The sequence below is a fragment of the Arvicanthis niloticus genome, chromosome 1 (assembly GCF_011762505.2).
Source record: "Arvicanthis niloticus isolate mArvNil1 chromosome 1, mArvNil1.pat.X, whole genome shotgun sequence".
Lineage (NCBI taxonomy): Eukaryota > Metazoa > Chordata > Mammalia > Rodentia > Muridae > Arvicanthis > Arvicanthis niloticus.
The window spans coordinates 103763954-103786723 of record NC_047658.1 but is presented as its reverse complement, the minus strand read 5'-3'; the positions used below and the strand labels follow the sequence as shown (position 1 = coordinate 103786723).

The following is a 22770-nucleotide window of genomic DNA, read 5'->3' as shown; positions in this document are numbered from 1 at the left end:
AGAGACATGCCATGACTATCTCAGGCTGAGCACAAACCCCAGGGCCAAGTCATCATGGGGCAGAGAAGAAAGGCCAGTGGAGCCAGGAGCAACCCTAAAAAGGCACTGCCAAGAGTCAAGAGCAGTACAGAGGTGAACAAAATGGGAAGCTGCATTTCCCCCAATAGAAATGGAGTAATTAGACAGCTGTATAAAATGAATTACAAGTTTGAGAAAAATCAACTGGACCTCCATCATGGCCACTTCCCCAGGACTCATAACTAAGTGAAAGAAGGATCATGCTTCTGAGAGATGGCGCAGCAGAAGACTTGGGGGAAATTTCAACAAATACTCCAGGTTTTCATAGTAGGTATGCATAGTGAGGTTTGTGGGATATTTGGGGACTTTTGTTTTTGTTTTGTTGTGTTCTGAGGCAGGGTTCCTGTGTAGCCCTGGCTGGCCTTGAACTCACATAGCTCCACCTTCCCCTGCCTCTTGAGTGTTGGGATTAAAGGTGTGTACCACCACAAACAGTTACATATTTATTAAGGACAAAAAAAATGCTACATGTAAAGGAAAAAACTGATTAGATGACTTTTTCAAAATTATAAACTTCTTATCTAAAGAAATGTAGAAAACACAAAATATAAGCAACTGGGGCAGGGGTCAGTTTAAGCCAAGCATGGCAGCACATACCTGTCATGTCAGTACTCAGAAGGCTGAGGCAGAAGTGTGCCGGTGAATTCAAAGCCAGACTAGGTGGAAAAGCCAAACAAAGGAACAGCTCTTGTGCCTGGTGAAGGACTTGTACAAAATTCAAACCACAGTAAAATGCTGCCTCCTATGCACCGAAATAGGCAAACTTTAAAAACTGACAGAACCAAGTGTCGGGCAGGGGGAGAGGACAAATTCTTATAACCTTAAATGTTTATATGCTGTTGAATCCAGTAATTCCTTGCCTTGGAATTCACTCAAGAAAAATGAAGCTAGAGATCTTTGCAAGGCTTGAACATAAATCCACAATGACCTTTCCAGGAAGTTCTAGATCTTGTTTGGAATGTTCTCTGGATGTCAGTGTGCTTTTGTCAACACTTACTGAACATTATGTCTGAAATCTAAATATCACTATGTATTTCTTTAACTGTAGCTTTTTAAGCTGACAAAATAAAAATGGCTAACTCTGAGTAATCTAGGTTTGAAATGCCTCATCAGATCAGATCAGCTACACACATGGCATATGCTCCTGGCTGCCCTCCCTGACAGTTACTGGTTTGACTGCTTACTACAATTCCAGATAAAAACAACCCTAGGAATACAGCATTCATTCTGACTCACAGTTCAGGCGAACAGACCATCAAGGAGAGAAGGTGTGGCTGGCAGCAGGGGCTTGACCTGGTCACACTGCATCCTCCCTCCAGGGGACAGACAGGTCGATGTTGCTGCTCAGAGCACCTTCTCCACTGTATTCAGTCCAGGACCCCAGCCAGGGAATCATGCCACCCACATTCAGGGTGGGCCTTCCCACCTCAGTGAAGCCAGTCTAGACAATACCTCACTGACATGCCCAGAGATTTGTTTCCATGGAGATTCTAAATCTCACCAAACTGACAAGCAAGGTGAACCATCATACCCTTAAAATCCAACTTCCCATGGCTACTCAAAGGGATCCCTAGTGTTGGGGTTATCCCTCAGATACCCTTTCCCAAGTCCTGGGCCAGGAGAAGAGAAAGCACCAGTCACTCCTCTGCAGGGAGGCACAATCCTTCGGTTTCTCCCCTGAGGTAGTGGCCTGGCTTGTAGCCTCAGGCAGGGCCTCAGTGGGGAACTGAGAAAATGGGGAAGAGGAGATGGAATACCTCCAACAGGGGCCACCTGACCTCCACCTGCACACACAAGTGCCCTTCCCTGAGGGAAACCAGCTACATCTCCACTACAGTGGGGCTGTTTTCAGTCACATCTATTCCTAACTTCACTCAACCTCTTTGTTCAGTCCACACAATCCACTAGACATACTTAAACAAATATACCATTTTCAGGATTTAAGAAAATGAATTATGCATATGTGTGTGTGAGAGAGAAAAGGGTGTCTGCATGACTGCTGGTGCCCCCGGATGTCAGAGGCACTGGGACCCCTCAAACTGGACTTACAGGCAGTTGTACTCCAGCGGACGTGGAAGAAGGGAACTCCAGTCCTCGGCAAGAGCAGTATATAATCTTAACCATTGAGCCATCTCTCCAGCCCCTAAATGGATCTTAGAATGCCTGCTTTTTACATTTTCTTCCCCAAATTTACAGTAAGGAGAGCCTTGACTGTTCCTCCAAAAGCAAAAGAAGCCAACACATAATTTCTATGATTTATTGAGCTATTGAACATACTAAGAGACAAAGTGACATTTTCCCTACAAATTATTTGGTGCCTGTGATTTTCTGAGCACGGCGGCCAGCCAGTTCTCACAGAAACTGAGAGGAGCTTGTTCCCGCAGTTCAAAGGTTTGCTTATTTTTCAGTCTTGAAGTCTTAAAGACGATATTGATTGCAGCACACAGCTCTACAGGAGGAGCTGACCGGGGAGGGCCGTGCTGGAATTTATTACCAAACAATGCTCATTATGGCTGTCTCTGACAGGGGTCCATTAAAATCAATTTTTATGTTTCTTATGTATTTTCTTTATCTAATGTTCTTGGCATTGTGTTTATTAGCCAGTTAAGACAAACACTCAGCCCAGACGTTTGTGCTTTTTCTTTTCTTTCTTCTCTCATTCTTTCATTCATTCATTCTTTCTTTTCCCTACTTTTCTCAGAAATAACAAGAACTGCCATCTTAATACTTACCACTCACGGGCAGTCAGCAGAGGAAGTTCAGCACTACATTTGAGAATGAGATGCTCAGAGTGCTTCCAATGTGTTTTGTTTAGTTTTTGTTCTGTTGGTTTTGTTTTTACAAGTAGAAACATATAGTAAGGACCACATAAAGAGGAATAACTGTCCTCCCAGACATTGTGCTCTAAGTCACCCTGTAGAGACTCTTTCCACAACTTAGCAGTGATCACTCCAGGCCTAGTGCCACCTCCAGGAAGCAGCAGAGTGGCCTGACAGAGAAAGCAATCTAGACTAGCAGTGGGATAACCAGCTGGTAGACCCTGCCAGCCTTAATTTCAAACTTCTGATGTAAGTCACAAGATTGAGAACTGTCCATCCCTGTATCTCATGCATTCAAGAATTAAAACTCAGTGTGGGTGGGGAAGATGGCTCAGTCACCAACATGCTTGCCTGATGATCTAGGTTTGGCCACATGAATCCATATGAAATGCTGCCACTGTGGCATTCCCTATGCTGGGAAAGTAAAGACAGGCGAATCTCTGAGGCTTGTCTAGCTTTGTTGGCTAACCTAGCCTAATGGGTAGCTCCAAGCCAATGAGAGACCCTGTCCCCAAAACCAAGGTGGAACGTACCGGAGGCTGCCCTCTGGCTTCCACATGCACACACAGACACATGTACCCACACGGACACGCTTACACACAGGCATAGACACAGATACACACATAAAAAAAATGCTTGGTGCTCATGGGACTCAACACTTCTGCAAAAGAACACATGAATCCAATGTCTGGAAGCTCCCATCAAAGTCATATCCTCAGGGCCTATGAGCTATTCCAGATTACTGGGTAATACATGAGCTGCCAAGAATACCACAACTCACAGACGTTTTCTGAGATGCTAATGTTTGTGGTTGGTAGCACCAGTCTCTGCAATGCCTCATGACCAGGGGAGAGGACCTAGGGCTCCTCTGACTCCTGCCTTCAATACACACCACACAGGTGGTGCCATGCTTACTGTTCACACTTACTCGGTGTTTGAGGTCTTCCCGCTGAGAAACCGGATCCCATGCAGGCCTTGCTCACAGCCAGACAGCTCCATCTTCCCCAAAGGGCTGTCCAACACTGTGTATTTCATTTTGCAGGTCTCAGCCATTCTGCCAAGTTCCTAGAGAGAAGCAATTTTTAAGTCGAGTAAGAAAGTGTGTTTGGAAGCGGTTGGTCATTTATAAAGCACACTAGAAGCAATGGCTACTTAGCACACAGGATGTATACCAAATACCCTCCTACTGGGATTTAATCTTAAGGTACTTTTAAACACAGCCACCTCCAACAGTAACCTGGCTCACCCAACCAGTGCCCCCTTCTCTTTTGTCTCCAAAAATTACAACGCCTCCATTTTCCCCGTGCTGTCCTTACCTAAAGCAGACCAGGAGGAAGCTGAGCTAGTATAAAATTTTTTAGAACTACCTAAACCTCAGCAAGCTTTGTTAGAATGAGATGACTGCCAGACAAACTGTTCCATATTTTAAATAAAGTATGTTTAAAAGTGAAGTCAGGACTGGGTTGTAGCAGGAGGGGGCGGACCACTTGTAGAGCCTGTGCCAGGTCTAGTTTCATCTTCATGACAGATTTTGTTTAAAGGCATGGGAACATGTAAGAAATGTATCACAGAAAATGATGGGGTGAGATTGGCCCCAGTGGGGACACAGAGCACCCAAGTCAGCAGAAGGATGGAACCAGAGGACACTGTGGAGAACCCGTAAACTTGATTTCAGTGGAAACTGCAAATGCCAAAGAGCTAAAAGCAAAGCTGCCCAGTGGGTATTTCTGTACTCCCTTAGGCCCCTCTTCCTTCTCTGACTCCAGGAAAGAGAGGACACTCATTCCCTTTCTATCCACCAGTGACTCCCAGAATCCCTCCTGGGGCTCCACACACCACCAACAAACATGGCACTGTGGCCACAGGCTTAGAGCAGGATGGCTTATCACTGCTTCTTTGGCCTACAATGACCTCTAATTACCTTGCCTAGACATCACCCTCTCAGAAGAACTTCCCTTGCATGGGTTATTACAGAATGTATTACAACCCAACCATCTCTTAGAATTCCCTCCTAGGTCATGCCTTCATGCACCAGAGCTTTTCAAATCCTGGATCCTGGTATCTTTAGCTCCTTAGCCTCATTTCATCTGGGCATCTCTTATAGTGAGGGGCTCAGTCCTCACCTGGGAACATACAGAGTATGCAGAACAAGTCAACTGCTAATTACTTCTATGACTGCCATGCATGTGCACGCATGTGTGTACTGTTAGAACACAGTCACAACCACCTTTATCCACCTACAGTCTACAGCTGCTTTTCTTTTGCTGACAAGTTGTGACAGAGATAAGGTGACCTCCAAGACCAACCACAGTCATCCTCTGTCCCCAAAGCAAAAGGTCTGATAACCCCTCCAAGGCCCTCATACCATACTGCAGCAGACCCCAGTCTACAGGCTGTCCTCGGAAGCAGTACCCTTTGCATCCTCTCCTGCCTGACTACCACTAGGTCTCCATCTGTGCTATTCCATGCTGCCTGGGATGTCCTGTGCTCTCACGCTTCTGTGCCCTGTGATTTTCTGTGCCACCCACATACTTCTAGAACCATCTATTGCTTCCTTCTCCTCTCCCCTTCAGCCTGTCAAGGGCAAAGGCTTCCCAAATAATACTCAAGCCTTAGCATCATACCCCCAAAGCTTTCCTGTATAGCACCCCACTTCCTATATATACAGGCAAGAATTTGAAAGGGGTCTCCTCCAGGGCCTTAGGCTATGAGCCTGCTGGGAGATCTCAGCCTCAGGCCACTTGTCACAGCTTACAAAGGCTCTTCTTCAAATCCCACTTTTGGAACAGCTCACAAACTGCAGGGTAAATACCAAACTCTCACGGCACCAACTCCAAGCTCAGGTTGATGGCTGATGAATCAAGCTATCCTGGACATGAGAACTCAGGCTTGCCTTCTTGGAGGCTGCTATCTGCATGCAACAACATACAGCTTGTATATTCAATATCCCTATCAACCCCAAACAAACAGGGTCCAAATTTCTGGATGCAAAACTGGGGACACCCAGAGGTGTACATCCCTGATAATCAGATCCTGGGAGCCACAGTGGATCCAATAGGCCAATGTTTTATCAGTGTGTCTATGTGTGGGTATGTGCACATGAGTGAGGTGCCCATGGAGGCCAAGGACGGTGTCAGATGCCCTGAGCTAGAGCAACAGGTGCTTGTGAGCCACTAGTGTGGATGCTAGAACCAGAACTAGAGTCTGCTGGGAGAGCTGCAAGTGCTCTTAGCCACTGACCACGTCTTCAGCTACCAACAGCCCCTTTGTTTGAATGTTCACTGACAGCAGCGGCCACAGGAAACCTGTACGTACTCCATCCTGCAGTTCTCTGAGGATGTCAGTCCAAGACACGGCATCTAGGTTGAGTCACCTACGTGGGGTAGCCCTGTGGCCAGTCCAGGACCCAGTTGGGATTCTGACTCTCCACTTGGCAGCAGAACCCAGAGTGTGGCTCCTATACCTACATTCCCTACATCATCACTGTGGCATCCACTAAAAGCCACAAGAGGGGCTGACATTAATTGGTGGCAGAAAAAGAATCGATTTTCCATGGCTATTTGAAGACCTCTGAAAAATGAAGTGAATTCTTTTCATCTCCCTTTAACATGAAGGGCGTTTAAATAACAATGTTCTGAATTAAGCAGCTGGCGCCAGAGGCCAGCTCCCACCAAGGTACTGAAAGCCAGAGACCCACAGGCAGCAGCTCCCTTCCTTCTCTGCCTGACTTCACCAGGCCTTCCAGAACTGTCTTTGCTGCTACACTGCACCTTTCCCTAAGTGCTTCCATGTGATTCTCAGAGGCCCCAGGCCTGCTAGCAGCCAGGGGATAGAAAGTGGGTTCCCTACTTGTGTGACAGGTAAAGGAACAGACCTCAGGGCCTGCCAAAGCCAGTGGGGAACATAAAGGCCCCTTGAGGCCTCCCAGCCAGACAGGGACTAGGAAGGAAGCACCAGAGGCAGCCCTGGTCCCCAACTCCCAGGTCCACCTCAGCAAGAGGCATGGGGAACCCCACAAGAGAGCAAACTATGCATCATGTCACCTGATCCTAAAACTGACCCTGGAAGGCTGGGAAAAAATGAGATTAGCTGACCAAGTGGAAGGACCACTACAAGGGGTAGGCCCACTCACTGAGCCCAACAGACCAAGAGCCTCCCAGGGAACATGTAAGTTGTCACAGTCAACAGAAGTTAATAGCCCGCCTGTGTGGCTCCATCCTTCTGACTGACAGTGGGGGCTTCAGACATCATTGCAAAGCCACCTACTAGGGCCTGACCTTCAGGCCACTGAATGGAAGAGATGAGTCTTCAGCTCTGAACCTAAGTTTTTGTGCAGCCAGTGAGATGTGCACTGAGTAGTGAGGAGAATCCTGCTCTGGGATGCCAACAGTAGCCATCTGTCTTAGTTGGGTTACTACTGCTGTGATGGAACACCGTGACCAAAGCGCCTTAGGGAGGAAAGGGTGTGTTTTGCTCATGGTTCTGTATCAAAAGCATCGTCATCAAAAGCAGTGAAGGTAAGAACGCAGGCAGGGCAGGAACCTGGAGGCAGGAGCTGATGCAGAAGCCATAGAGGAGCGCTGCTTAGTGCCTTGCTTAACCTGCTTTCTTACAGAACTCAGGACCATCAGCCCAGGAGTGACCCCACCCACAAGGGGCCCTCCTCCCATGAATCACTAACTAAGAAAATACCTTACAGGCTTGCCTAGAGCCAGATCTTATGGAGACATTTTTTTTTTCTCAACTGAGGATCCTTCTTCTCTGATGATTTTAGCTTGTGTCAAGTTGACATAAAACTAGCCAGTTCACCGTCCTAGCTTCATTTGTTTCACTACAGAAACAGACTCTGACAAAAAAAAAAAAAAAAAAAAAAAAAAAAAAAAAAAAAAAAAAAAAAAAAAAAAAAAAAAAAAAAATTAGGGGGAAAGGGGCTTATTTGGTATGTGATCCACGTTAAAGCCCAACATTTCATAGAAATCAAGGCAGAAACTGAGCAGTCAGTTATACTCAATCAAGAGGAGAAAGGGGGGAAAATGCATGCATGTCTGCTGCTCGGCTCACTTTCTTAGTCACATAAGTCCACGGCCCTAAACTAGAGAACGGTGCCATCCACTGTGGGCTAAGTCTTCTCACATCCATTATGAATACAATCCTCCACAGACACATCCATGGGTCAATCTTATCTAAACAATCTCTCCTTGTGACTTCCCGCTCAGGTGACTGCAGGTTGTGGAAAGTTAACAATGAAACCATCACAGTGGTTTTCAGGAGAGGCTGCTCATATTCATAGCTACCCTCTGGCTAGATCCTGCTCCAGTCCCAAGCTCATGGAGGTTCGGGTTGTGTGACATAAGGTGTATCACAACAATGCTGTTGTGTATGATGCTCGGCTGTGTAAGAATATTCCAACACCCAGAGCCTTGGAAGTTGGGGATAGGGGCAGACTAAACCCTTGCAGCATATCCCCAAAGCAGCCAGGGCCTACATTTGTTAAAGGACCCCATCATCTAAAAACAACAGGCTGCAGGCAGCAAGTCAGAGCACAGACACTCAAGTGCCTGCACAACACAATCGATACATGGAGGACAGCTGAGAGACTTGTTCCCTGGTCTGCAAACCAAGCTCTCTAGATTCAAGCTGGTACCACCTAGATTTAGAAATCATACTTCAAGTTGTTTCCCTCCCCAAACATCGCACCGGTGCCTCTATGGAAGTGAATGAGAGCAAATCCATAAAGAGCCTGCTTCCTCCTCTCACAGTGGAATCCAGAGAGAGAAAATCAACGAGCCGTGTGTGTGTGTGTGTGTGTGTGTGTGTGTGTGTGTGTGTGTGTGTGTGTGTGTGTGTGTGTGTACTAGAACCTGAGCGCAGAACCCAGCCCAGAAGAGCATCTTGTTGGAGGCTCTTCAGTACACACTGTTTCCTTAGGTGGTTACCCGAGAGGTTCTGCACCTGGTCACCCTCCTGGAGGACACAGAGGTCATGTGTCAAGCTGCCCCATGAACTCAGACACCGTGAGGCTACAGAGTCGTAATCATGGGCTAAACACTCTCTATCTTCTACATTATTACTCACGTAGAAGAGGCATTTTTATACCAAACACAAGGAAAGTTTTAAAAAAATCACTTTTTATTTTAAAGACAGAATATTTCTATAGCCATGGCTATCCCAGAATTCACTGTGTAGATAGAGGAGGCTGGCCTTGAACTCTCAGAGATCCACCTGCCTCTGACTCCCAAGACATGTGCCACTACATATAGCTGGAAAAATCACATTTTTAATGGTAAAATAGCAGACTTGCTTCAGGCAGCCTCAGACCTAATTCCAGGATGCTTTAAGTCAACTCTCTCTGCTTAGCTCATCACCTTCAAAAAATGACGGGGACCAAGGCCCCCAGAACATCAGGCTCTCTTGTCTGGCTTCAATGGAAGAGGATGCATCTAACCCTGCAGAGACTTGATGTGCCAGGGTGGGGAGATAAAGAAGGGCATGTGCTCTCAGAGGAGAAGGACTCTGTGAGGGAGAACTGTGAGGGGAGGATGTAAATTAATTAATTAATTAATTTTAAAAATTACGATACCTAATACATATAATAAAACTGGTAGGATTCGGTTTCAATAACCCAATTTAAAACTTAAAAACAATAAACTAGAAATTAAACAAGAAAAAAAAAATGATGGGGAAAGTTCTGTTCTCAGACCCTGTGTGTTAAAGTGATTTTCTGAAACCAGAAGTTGAAATCCACAGTGAAGCAGTCACTATCATTAAACAAAACACCCACCACACTGCTGATGGCCCAAACAACATATGTATAAGGAAGCCAGATAACAAAAACCAGTGAAACTCAGACCTCCAGCAGGAAACTCAGAATGCAGGGGTGACTTTGCATCTAAAGGATGCTGAGTAATAGGATGCCAGTCCCCTCCTCCCCCAGGCTCCTCAGGTCAGTGTGACAGAGGCCTCAGGCCTAGGCAGTGAGGCACAGTCTACCAAGGACTTTCAGGTAGGGAGAGCAATCCAGCCTGAGCCAGCCAGGTGCCCCTCCTTCCAGTACTCTGGGCTCTGGAGCCACCAGCCAGTAAGGACCTCAAGAAAGATTGGACCTCAAGAAAGAAAAGCACCCAGAAATCTCTGGTTTGAACCTGGATGATGCTAGGTTTCCCTACAACAGACCCAGAAGGATGACTGATGGCCAACCACATTCTAGCTTTTGAAACTCCCCCTGATCTGTCTTTGCTACACTCCAGGCTCAGAGGGTACCCCAGGCTCAGCAGGATGCTCTGCTGATACTTCTCTCCTCACCTAGCAGGTCCTGAAAGACAGCTAGGCATGGGGAGATTGATGTTTCCACTCCCTGCAAAGCACAGGCAAGTCTGAGGTAAGGAGTCCTGCCACAGGCCCTCCACCCTAACCCTAGCACCTCGGAGCCCAGACACTCCTGGTTCCTAGGTGCCATCTGGAATCCTGCTCAGCAAGTCCTCCTCAACTCCTCCTCTCATGGTCCTCCCAAGCCAGCAGGACTGCAGTGCTTTAAAACAAATGTCCCTTTTCCTGGGGTAAAAGAACAAATCAGAAGAAAGAAATCCACACCCTGACAGCTCAGGATAGAATCAGACTCCAAAGGAGAGGGCATCTAAACCATAGGAGACCCGAGAAGCCTCGTCTCCCCAGGCACCTGGCCAGGATGAACACGAAGGAACTCGGGAACAGCTTGCACAAAGCCCAAGATACCCAAATCCCAAAGCATTCCTGCGTCTCATTTTAACACTCTGAATTTTTGTTCTGATCAAAAATGGCTCACTTTCAGTTTGCTGTGAAAATGAGAAAATACCTAGGTTTCCTTCATTTTAAATCACTCTTTCTAGAGCCTGCTATGCTAAGCCCCCATGATAACATGAAGCCTCTCGTGGGAAGGACAGGAGGCTCCCTGGCTGGTTGGTCTGCTGGGATAGTGAGCACCCAGGGTCACCCCCGTGTGGCCGCACGTCTCTTGCTGCCAACAGCACATTCCTTGTGGGCTGGAAAACTTCTAGCACTTCAGGTCCCACTAACGACAGAGCTACGTGTGACAGGCTGTCAGGAGGAAAAGGGGTGGCAGGCTGGTGTTCAACATGAAGTGTCAGCTCTTACAGTTGCCATGACTCGGAAAGCTTCAGCTTAAATGTGTCACAGCACAAAGTTTTCCCATCCTGCAGAGCTTTGCCAGCCAGAAAGCTAATGACTGCTTAGGAAATACAGAGGGGAGGGGGGCGAGTGAGGTCTGAAGGAGACATGACCTTTCCCAATTAGGAAGATACCAAAGCTGGAGAGTCCTGTCCCACACAGGGAGGAGGAGTCTCTGCCTTCTCATCGCTAGGAAGTCTTGATTGAGTTGTGACATGGAGAACACACTCTCTACCCTCAGATGGGCAACAAGGCTGGTTAAAATCAGCCATGTCCAGGAGAGCCCTTGTGGATGAAGTCCCATATTATGACATGCCTGGCTGCTTCCATGTGTGCAGGTAGGGTTCTTTGAATAACATGGGGCTCTGAGTCAAGTGACTCACCACTGGAGTCAGCTAGAACTGGGGACCCACTAGAACGCATACCTCATGCTCCATAACCAACGCATTGGCGTGGGCTCCCGGGAACAACGGCACTGTTTAGACTGTGTTCATAGCAGGTACCCACCACGGCCTTCACTGGTCAATCTCCAGCAGAATGCCAAGATGGCAGATGCCTGCTGTGCATAGGAGCACAGCTTTAGGGAGCCTTGCAGATACCTTCTGATGTCTGATATGGGGGGGTACTAGAAGTCACTTGGCAACCTTCCTCTCCCTTCTGCAGCCTCTGCTAGATGTCCACTCGCTAGCACTCCCACGTTCTATAAAACTAGTAAGTCCTTTAGGCCATGAAGGGCTGACCAAACTTGGTATATTGTCTGAAGCCATACCTTAAGGGACCTGCCCTCTTCTACTGTGTTTAGATGATTCTTGTACCACTTAGTCATGCCTTCCCTAGACTCCAGGCAAGGACCTCTCCCATAACCTAGGAATATCCAGGGTACATGGTCCTGTTGGTATTGAGTCCAAGGACCTCAGTCCAGCGTACAAGGCCTGCCCATGTCTGAGCAGTCCAAGCCACTAGCTAGCTCCTCTGTCTCCCAACCCACCAAAGCCAATTACCACTCAGGTCACAGAGCCCAGTGGCAGGCTTCTCTTATATACAGACCCCAGCTCTCAAAAATGGCTGCCTGTGAGGCATCTCCTATCCTTCTCTCCCTCCCACTAATGGTAAGTGAACTGCATGCTAACCATCTACAAAATCACTAAACCTTCCTGAATTTCCTCCATTCCTGGTGGGAAGATCTGATGTCCCTGATGCAAAGCCACTGGATGCCTGGTACATGAGCCAGTAGAATTAGTAGAATAAGTTCTCCTTGCCCTTAAAAACTAAGTTCTCAATGGTTCTGTAGCAGAGGACTCTGGGAGTAGAACCTAAAATAATTTATTGCTTGGGATCCTAAATGGAAGAGACTGTTTCTAGACAATCTCAGTGGCTATGACCATACTAGGCCTTGACAGGCCCACCTCACTCTTTGAGGGACAGCCACCACCCTGCCCTAAGTCCAACCTGCTTCGGAAACACACTCACTGCCATGCGATTAACCCAAGGCTCCAGTCACACAGCCGGGGATTTTATGTTCTAAATTAGTTACATTATACCCAGAGCCTATCAGTGGTTTGATAACTTGAACATATAATTCCATACCTTTTGCTCTTTAAACAATAATTCAGTCTAGTCCTGCCACTGAAGCCAAGATTTCCACACTGAAAGTGCACTTTCTATTTGATTAAACACTAATAAATGCAAGAATAAAACCCCACTCTTTTATCTTACAGTAAATTCTTCAAAGACCATACACTCTAACAATTAATTTCTTCTCTAGAGAAAGAGACAGGTCCTTCCTCTCTCAGACAGCTTCACAGTCTAAAATCTTAATTACAACCGTTAAATGCAATTTATTATAGTTCAGGGTTTACAGAAAAATGACATCATAGCATAGGTTCTTGGGTTCCTGAAGTGACCCATCAGTCAACAGGCCTCTGGCGAGATACTCTAGACAATCCTTGGTGGACAGAAAGAAACGCCATGGTCCTTCTCACTGCTGAGAAACCTGTTATACTTTGGTGAGTTAACCCTCACCAAAGTATAAGTCACCACCATGCAAACAGATCTATATAAAAAAAGAGATACATATAAAACCCTCAGCATTTTTCCATGTGTATTTAATATTTTAAATTTTACAAAGTATTTTCAGATTTCTTGCATAAAACCAAACATATTTGGGGGAAAGGGCTGTCAGAAAAAGGAGGTACATGTCACAGGACAATAAAGGTTGGGTTTCCACTATCACAGAATATGGAGCCAGATCATGGACACTGGATGTGTGACCAAATGCAACTTATATGTTCCTAACACTCACAGGGGCACCCAGTGTGGCCTGTTACAAACCCAACCACAGCCATCAAGAGTGTCCTTCTATTTGTATCCCCCCAATTAAGATCACAAAGAGGTTAGATATCTCCCAAAACAACAGGCAATAAATAAATGTCCCAGAACCACACATCAACTATAACTGTCTTAGGGTCTCATTCTCTCTACAGGTGACAAACACATAATCCATCCTGTTTGAAGGCTGGAAAGCTCAAAGGAAGATTTTTTCAATGAACAGACTTCGGCTATATGGAAAATGCATTTACCTAGAATAACAGTGGACATCTAGGTATGGACAGAAACAAGACTAAGCCAGGCCTCAGAAGATTTCTGAGCTCAGAATGGCCTGTCTTATCACCTTGAGCATATGTAGTACATTTCCTCCAGTAACAGGGATACTGTGCGGACCAGAGAGGCGAGAATGAGAAGGTATCCAGAAGCCATCCTCATGGACTAACCAATCACAGACCTTTTGCCAATGAGTCTACTGCTCGATATACACAGCTTATCTTCCTGAATCCCTTCTGTGATTCTGTCCTCAACTGTCCTTTCTGTCCCTCAGCCACCACAGGAAGCCAAAAGACAGAGAGGAACCAATCCCAGTCCTTTCTCAGGCTTTGGTAGACTGCTAAGTAAAAGTCAGAGTAGAGAGCTGACCAGACTTAGGAAAGTTTGTGCATTTAGCTATCTTTGAGTGGGGTGGGCCCACTGTCTGTGTCCTTTAAAAAAAAATCCCAGGGAATGAAGCTCATAATCTACCAAGTTCTTCTCCAGCTTCTGGAGGGAGGCAGTTCAGGATCAAGCCCAGAATTAAAGATCTGCAAACGTGGCGACTATCGAGGGCCCATTTTCTATTCTTGCCCTTTCTCACGATGCCCTCACATGTGAGGAGATCTTCTTTAGGGATTCTTTCATCTGTGCACTAACCCCCTTCCTGAGGGCAGCAGTTTGTGACCCATCACCTCCCAAAGACCCCACATCAAATCTGTCACTTTAGATGTTCTCTTTTAACATTTGAACCCAGGGGGACCCCAACACTCAGACTGACATACACATTTGTCAGCAAACAGAATGGAGCTATCAGATTAGATGAGGAGGGGCTTTAGGGCTTTAAATGAAAAAAATTATGTTTAATGTAGAAAAATCATTGTCTTATCTAAAGTTATTTGATTTGAGATATTTGCTATTTATGTGGGAAAGGTATGCATAAAACCCACATCTGTACGCAGAATCTACGTAGTAATAAAAACAGAAACCAACCTGTAACTGATTTATTGGCAGATGACACAATGACTAAAGTATTGCATAAATATTTTTTCTTGGAAATAGGGATTATTACAAAATTATCTGTAAGCTATACCCTGTCTTGGTTCACATAATTGAGTAATGTAATTACCTCTCCCTCACACTAACCTATCCTCACTATCATGAAGGAAACCCCAATAGTATATTTCAAAAACTAACAAAAATGTACAACTTTGAGGTGGTATGGCAAAATTTAACAATATTTCTATTTCTGTGAAGGTAGAAATCCTTCAGACAAGAGTCACAGACAGAAAACCTCACAGACTTGCAGTGCTAATTTCAAGGATAACTTGAATGAGAAGAATCCAGACTTCAGTGATAAAAAGGGTTTGTAGCTGCCTGCTTCTTTAAACCACTACACTGCATTCCCCCATAAGTATTCAGGGGGCCCTGGCACATCAGCTACAGCAGGGCATAAAGGCATGGGGAGAAAGAGTAACGGAAGTCCATGTGATATTCAGCAGGCCAACACTTACAGTCATTTGAGCATACCTTTACAAAGTGGAGACTTTTCAACCCCCATTGTCTCCAAACACTGAACTAGGATACCTTAGAGAAAATGCTACTGAGGGTTCTGTCCCCAGTGCCCTGTAGGGGACCACTGACCTCAGGGAGTCCCAGTGTCTTCCAGGAAATACCTGTCCTCACAGCTGCCCTTACAGACCCCTATGCCCTGCAGGGAATTCCTGCCCTCACAGATCCCCCACACACACACACACACAACTGTACTCTACTGGAGGAGGGGCTATACCCTTACAGAGCACCCACTCCAGTGATGAAGTTGGGGTTCATCCACCTACCCAGTCCAAGAGACTTCCATGGTACCTGACTGGTGCTAAACATAATGCCCATTAGATACAACTTCCTGGACATGTCTGCAACTTCAAGATAGGAAATACAAATTTTATCATGACAAAATCAGCATATGCACACATAGACACACACACAGCATGTTAACCATTTTGTACATACACTAATTCAGGAGTATTAAACTCAGCACATATGGCCATCACCTCTGTCCATGCCCCAAACTTGTTGATCATCTCCACAAGACTCTATATTTCCTTGACACAACAGGCAGCCCCTAGCCCTGGGAACGACCATCCCAACTCTAACTTCGCATGCACTGGGAGCCTCATGGAAGAGGACTCTTATAGCAAACACATGCCTTTTATGTCTGGCTTTTTCACTAAGCAGGGTATCTCCTGGGTTCACCCATGCTTTAATGTCTGACTCTAATATTTAAGGCTGAAGACCATCCCTTCACATAGGCATGGCACACTTGGGTTAACTACCAAGGAGTGGGTGCTTTTGCCTCTGGCTGAAGTAGATAGAACTGTTAGGAACGGACACTTGTTTGTCATGCTTTTTTCAGTTCTGTCAATCATACTCCCCAAATCTCAATAACCACATCTCGTTTTCCTAAGAACTACCCACCAGCCTATGCTTTTCATAAGCCACAGAGCTTCTCTGAAGACCATTTGCATGCACCATCTCACAGGTGTTCTGTGCCAGGACAAAGCCCTGCCACAGGACACTGCAATGACTCAGTGGATGGACTTCTTCCACCCTCCCACACACCTTCTCCTGCTCCTGAGTATAGGCAAAGGAAGAAGGCTCAGAATGAGATACCCTTCCACATTGTCCATGCTCCCACACACCAGGTCCAGTGTGATCTGTGAGATGTGTGTTGTGCCGAGTGGGAGAGAAACAGGATATGCTGACATCACTCACAGGATTTCAGCAGAAGAGTGGGTCTACCCTAACCAACCTGGAACCAAAAGAGCTACTATGATGGCGCCCTGCTTTCTCCTTTGATTAAAAGAAAACGTCAACAGATACAGTATAGGAGGGGCAAGGCAACATTAATGTGCCAGGCAAACAAAAAGAGAGAGAGCCAATGGAGCGAGAGGGAACGCTAGCCGAGGTACGCTGTGCGCAGGAGTGCGGCAGATGCAATTTTGATCATGGTCTCTGGGGGCAGACACTGCCATGAGTGTCATGTGAACAACGGCAGCACACTGTGGGAACGCAATAAAAATTAAACCATCTAGAGAGGAACCTTTTCCCACAGCTTAAAGCAATATCTATTCCAGACACTTTTGCGTAGCAGTAATAAACATCTCATATAGGAAAGCAAAAAATTTCAACACAACAAGAAAAAATCAAACAGTAGCCTTATAAAGCCAAATGCCAGACAAGGACTCGTGGCTTCACACAAGTAAACTTGCACAACTGCCTCAGGCTCTAACCCCTCAGACCTGCCTTTTGGAAACAATTGCCCAAATGGTTTTATTTTAGCAATTATTTTGTTCATATAAGCAAGAAGTATCCAGATTCTATCTTCATGACAGAACCACACTGAGAAGCTGCTACCATTCATACTGACATAAGTGACCTTCCCCTCTGAGAGCTCCAAACCTGATCCTCACCTCCTACCAATCAGAGTTTTGCCTGAAGGTCACCTGATAGGCACTGACTTCCTTTCTTGTGTCATGCCCCCTCCCTTCTTCCACATGCCAGCCTATACTCACTGCCGCTTAGGCCCAGCCACTACACAGGAGTCTACACTTACCACATGGTCTAATCTACCTTCTGCTGCTCTGATAAACACCATGACCAGAAGCAACTAGGGGCATGAACAGTTTATTTGGCTTACACTTCCAGGTCAAAGTCCATCAACTGAGGGAAGTCAGTGCAGGAAGTGAAACATCAGGGTATTCTCCAGCTTGCTCAGCTAGCTTTCTCATGCAGCCCAGGCTCGCCTATGCAAAGGAGAGCACTCCGAACACACCACAGCAGACTGAGTCCTTCCACATCAATAACCCAAGACAACTCTTCCAGTGTAGCTCCCCACTCAAGTGATTCTAAGTAAGGGAAATTTGTTATCTAAAGCCCACTATCATACCATGCACGGGGCTGCTGCCTGCTGCTCTGCTGTTTCTGAAAGCCAAAGAGGATACGACTGTGAGAGTCACTTGAAAGATTCTTCTGTACTTTCCCGTTGCTGTGAGACTTAACAGAGGTGACTTAAGGAAGGGTCTGTTTATTTTGGCTCACAGTTTGAAGTGGCAAAGTCAGTCATGACGGGGAAGTGTGCTGGCAAGAACTTGACACACCAGGTCATACTGTATCCACAAACAGGATACTCACCTCTCTTTATTCAGTCTGGGACTTCACCCCATAAGGAAGATGCCACCCATACACAGGCTGCCACTTTAATCAATCTAATCTGAAAAATCTCACACACATACCCAGCAGTGTGTCTCACACAGATGGTTCTGGATCCTGTCTAGTTGATGGTCAATACTAATATCACACCTTCTTCACTGAAAATCTGAGACCCAATCCCATGGCATTTTGCCAGAAGAATCTACTGCCATCTATAGCGCTGGTGCAGACAGGATCAGAATAAAGCCTACACATCCCACCTGTTCATACAACTTCTAGAAGGCGCTCTGACCCTGCAAAGGACTTAATATCCCACCCCGAATCTAGTGACCTAGTAAATGTTTCATCTCAATTCAAACCCTAAAACACAGTAAGAATATAAAGAAGAGCTTTAGAATGTTTCCCGGCTCCTCAAGTTTCACAGATAAAATGTATTGAAAGCAGATCCATATTTATTTGGGGGAACTGAAAGGTTTCTCCATCTCGCAGGAAACTAATACAATCAAAGCACTAGCAAACACAGCAGTGCGTAAAGAAATACAGTGTGAGCAGGACAATAAAAAGTTGCACAGAAACCATTTGTCATTTTGGCCCACTCACCAGAGGCTCTGTGAGCCTGCTTCCAACAGCCCAGGTCATAAATCCCCATCCTGGGCCCACTCACAGGACTCTCTTCCCCTGGTACCAGAACATAAGACTTTCTTGTTACTGAAAAACTGGAAAGTTTCATGTGTATGCCCACATTCTCAGCTCAGCAGGACCCTCCACCCCCAACCCCAACTTCAGACAACAAAACTGATTCCCTCCATCAGGGTCTTTCCTTTTCTTTTCCTTTCCTCCTTCCTCCCTCCCTTCCTTCCTTCCTCCCTCCCTCCCTCCCTTCCTTCCTTCCTTCCTTCCTTCCTTTTCTTCCTTTTTTCCCCCAAGATCCTGGCCTCAGGCTCAGTAACCAACTTCAGAGTAGTCTGAGATAGCTATATTCCATGCAGCCCAGAACCTGACTAAAAACACTGTGGCCCAGCCACAAAACAAGACCCGTTGTTTCTAGTTACCTTTGTCCATAGGCATGATGTCTGACTTCACACTGACTTAATCAAAGATGGCCCCAGAAAATTCCTTCCCGAGAGGGTGAGTTGCAGCTGAAAAGGCAGGACAGGCAAGGAGACAGAGGTGGGAATGGGGCAGGGGGACATTGGACCTTGAACACATATAGAATGAATGGTTTCAATCGTGGCTTGCTGACATCTGGGACCAGATGATTTTCTGCCCAAGCTGAGGGGTGAGGCAAGTTGTCTTATGCATAGTTGGTGTTTACTGGCATCCTGGCCTCTACCCACCGAATGTCAAAAGCAATCCTTCAAACAGTATAGCTAAAACATCCCCAATGAAAACAAATCTAGCCCATCTGGGAACCATTAGTCTGCTGAAGAGACTCTGCAAATGGAGGCAAACAGGAACTAAGGTGCAACAATGAGGTGGGCAAACTTTATTAAGCCTTCTGGGTGTTTCACGAAATCCAACGGGATTGGGTGCTCAGAGACACACTGAAAGAACAGCTAGTCTGGGACAGTCACATTTCTTGCTATACTTATAAAAATGAATGGTTATCCAAATACAATATCCAGTATAATAAAGGAGCCAGAAACACTTGGAAGCAAGATACCATGAGCAAGAACAAGCACAGTACGGACCTAGAGACTTGATGTTTGGGTTTATCACCTACAGACAAAAAATAACACTGAACAAATTCTAAAGAACCAGACAGGGCTGGAGGTGAGCTCAGAGACAGAATGTGGCTTAGAATGCAGGGAACCCAGCTCCGGCAACTTTAGGTTGAGCTCTAGGGCCCTCTGTGGGCAGCTGCAATGGCTGCCAGCTCATCAAGGGAGCATCTAGAGAGCAAATGCAGATCTGATCTCAGCAGGGCTGGTGTGGCAGCTCCAGAGTCCTCAACGGGGGTATCAGAAATCTGGGGAACTCTCTGATGGTTCTAAAGACTGTGTGAGCTATTGACATGTAAATGATAGGAATCAGAATGTTCTGGAATATGGGAGAAAATTTGTGACTAGAAGGTCATCTTGAATTTTTTTTTTTTTTTTTTGGTTTTGTTTGTTTTGTTTTGTTTTGTTTTTTTCAAGACCACTTCTCACTAAATAGCCCTGGCTGTCCTGGAACTCATTTTGTAGACCAGGCTGGCCTCCAACTCACAGAGATCCACCTGTCTCTGCCTCCTGAGTGCTGGGATTAAGGGTGTGAACCACCACTAAACTGTGATGGCACATGCCTTGTTACCTTTTAATGCCTGCAACACAGTCCACTCTAAAGTCAACCAGAATCCAAAGCCTAGCTCCACCTAAAACATAGTCAGGCTTGGCTTCGATGCTTTGATTCACAAGATTTTCCAAGAAAGAAGCCATGAATGTGGGTTAATTGCTGATCCGTTACTATGATAAAACATCATGACTAGGATACTTAAACAAGAAAAAGGTTACTCTGGCTTATGGTTCCAGTGGGCTAAGGGTCCATCATGGTCTGAGGCATAGCACAAGTGGCAGGCATGATAACAGACACAGAGAGCTGAGAGCTCACATTTTTTCAGGCAGAGAAAGCAGAGCACAAACTGGAAATGACTAGAGGCTTTTAATCTCAAACCCTAACCCTAGTGATATACTTTTCCTAGCAAGACTGTATCTCCTAAAGCTCCCTAAACAGTGCAACCAACTAGGGAACAAGTATTCAAATACCCGAGCTTGTGGGAAACACTGCCCAAGCTCTCCTACTCCAGAATTATAATAACCACTCTCCTTTCCTTCCTTTAAGTTTCTCACTAAGTGGCACATGAATGTCATTTTCAGGGGTGTAAAGTGAAGGTCATAAAACACAACATTATAAAAATGGGTATTGCATTTGTAGTGAATGAGTATTTTAAAAAAAAGAGGACTCAGGGCCAGGGGAGAGGAAGATGGGGCAAATTTCAAAAGAGTGAAGAAAAGGAACTGGAGACATAAGTGATTAAAATACATTGTATTAAAAATATTATTCAGGCTGGACACTGTGTTATATGCCCTTATTTCCAGCACTTGGAAAGCACAGGTAGGTGGATCTCTGTGCGCTTGAGACCATCCTATTCTATATAGCAAGTTCAGAGCCAGCCACATAGTAAAGACCTTGTCTCAAAAGAAAGAAAAACTAAAATATTTTTAAATAACAATATAAAAAATTAAAAGGAATAATGGGTTATACCACCAGAAACCATCTGTCTACAATAAGCAATTCTCTAGCTTACATCCTAAGACAGAGAACAGAACGCATTTCCAAAAGTCTTCCTTTAAACTTTGTTTTATTAACTATAATGTTAGCCTTTGATGTTTAAGTAAGTTAATTTGTAAAAAGGGGTAGGGAGTTGGGATGCGTGGAATGGAAGGGTCCATTACATTCAGACCAGAAATACTGCTAACAGAAGAGAATGAAACTCCCAAGCCCACTTATCCATCCCAATTCTACAACTGCTTCTATTTTTTGTATTAGGAAGACTGAAGCCAGAGCTTCTAAATGAAGGGTAGTGCAACCAGACACAACACAATAAAAGGTATTAAAATCCTCAAAACCCTCAAAATGCATCACTGCTGCCAATTATAAGAATCACTTCAACTTAATTTCCAAAGCACACTCACCTTCTGCAGAAAGCCCCTTTTTATATTTCAAAGAATATTACATTAAGGCACTAACTCACCTTCCAGCCATAATATCACTCTCTCTTATTGCTACACCACATTTCATAGATACTTCTCATCCAGAAGGCACACTAATTCAGGTTAATTTTATTGTATTTTGGTGCTATCTCACATTTGTGTGCAATTACCTTTATCATTTTATTGCCCGGACAGAAAGTAATCAGAACGATTATTTGGAGATGGAGGTTTATAAATTCTAAATCACAGCTGCTGGCACCTCTGATAAAGCAGCAGCTTTATCTCGGGAAGTGGCAGGGATATCAGATAAAGCATCCATCAGTCAAGTGTGGCTGACCCCCAAGTGCATTGCAGAATATCACATGTGCTTCCAGAGAGACTTTCCTGCCTCATCCATCATTCTTCATAATACTAAAATAGCTACACACCTGAAAAACAGAAGCCAGAGGATAATAAAAGAAAAAAGAAAAAAAAAAAAAAAAAACCAAGGAGTATGGGCGAAACCACTAGCTGCTCCCCCTGTCAGACTGTAACACAGGGACTACAAACTGGACAGTACACATAAACACAATTCCACAGTAACTCCTGTATTCAGATTCTTTACCTCTGTTCTAAATACAAATGAAATGTGGAGGAGAGTCACAAAAAGCAAACCAGCATCTCTAAATTGCATGAATTTTCTGCCTTCGGTGGACTGGCTGTTCTTCAACTCAGCCATGACTCTGACATCCACTGGACAACACATAGAAGACTAAGGCCTGCCATCTGGGTCTCTAGTTATTGTTTCACCTTAAAGTTACTGCTAGAAAAATAATGAACTCCATGTAGGAGACAAGAGTAAAGGGAAAAAAACTAAGACTCAGTGTTCACCTGCATGGTTCATCACAAGTTTAAGGCCAGCCTGGGCTACTTGATAAATTCCAAGCCAGACAGGTTACACAGCAGAACTGTCTCGAAACATAGTAACAAAATAAAATAAAAAAGAGTAACAGCTGAATCCCTATGTGTGTTTCCCTCAAGGTTAATTATGCAACAGGGGCTGGCCCCTCTTGGTCACCCATCTTCCCCTGGGACCTTAAAAGCAGATTCCCTTAAGAAGGAGGAGTGACAATCCAGGCTTCGGGCACACATTCTCCATACCCTGCAGTGACTCACTTTTATAAGGTAAGATGTAATAACTGTACAACCAACGTTTCCTTTTTTGTCTTCTCTGTACCCACAGGCAGTCA

The 22770-nt window shown here is 45.3% G+C and overlaps 1 protein-coding gene across 4 annotated transcripts in view; it reads right to left on the bottom strand.

Annotated features, from left to right (window-relative positions):
* Positions 1-22770, bottom strand: part of Mgmt (O-6-methylguanine-DNA methyltransferase) — a 227567-nt gene that overhangs the window by 169104 nt on the left and 35693 nt on the right. For 3 of the 4 annotated variants that reach the window (XM_076912306.1, XM_034513841.2, XM_076912304.1), the window contains one exon: positions 3826-3962. In XM_076912306.1, the coding sequence (XP_076768421.1) occupies positions 3826-3962 (137 nt within the window). Of the gene's footprint in view, positions 1-3825; positions 3963-18901; positions 18989-22770 lie in introns of all 4 variants that reach the window. The other variant, XM_076912305.1, reaches the window with a different exon arrangement.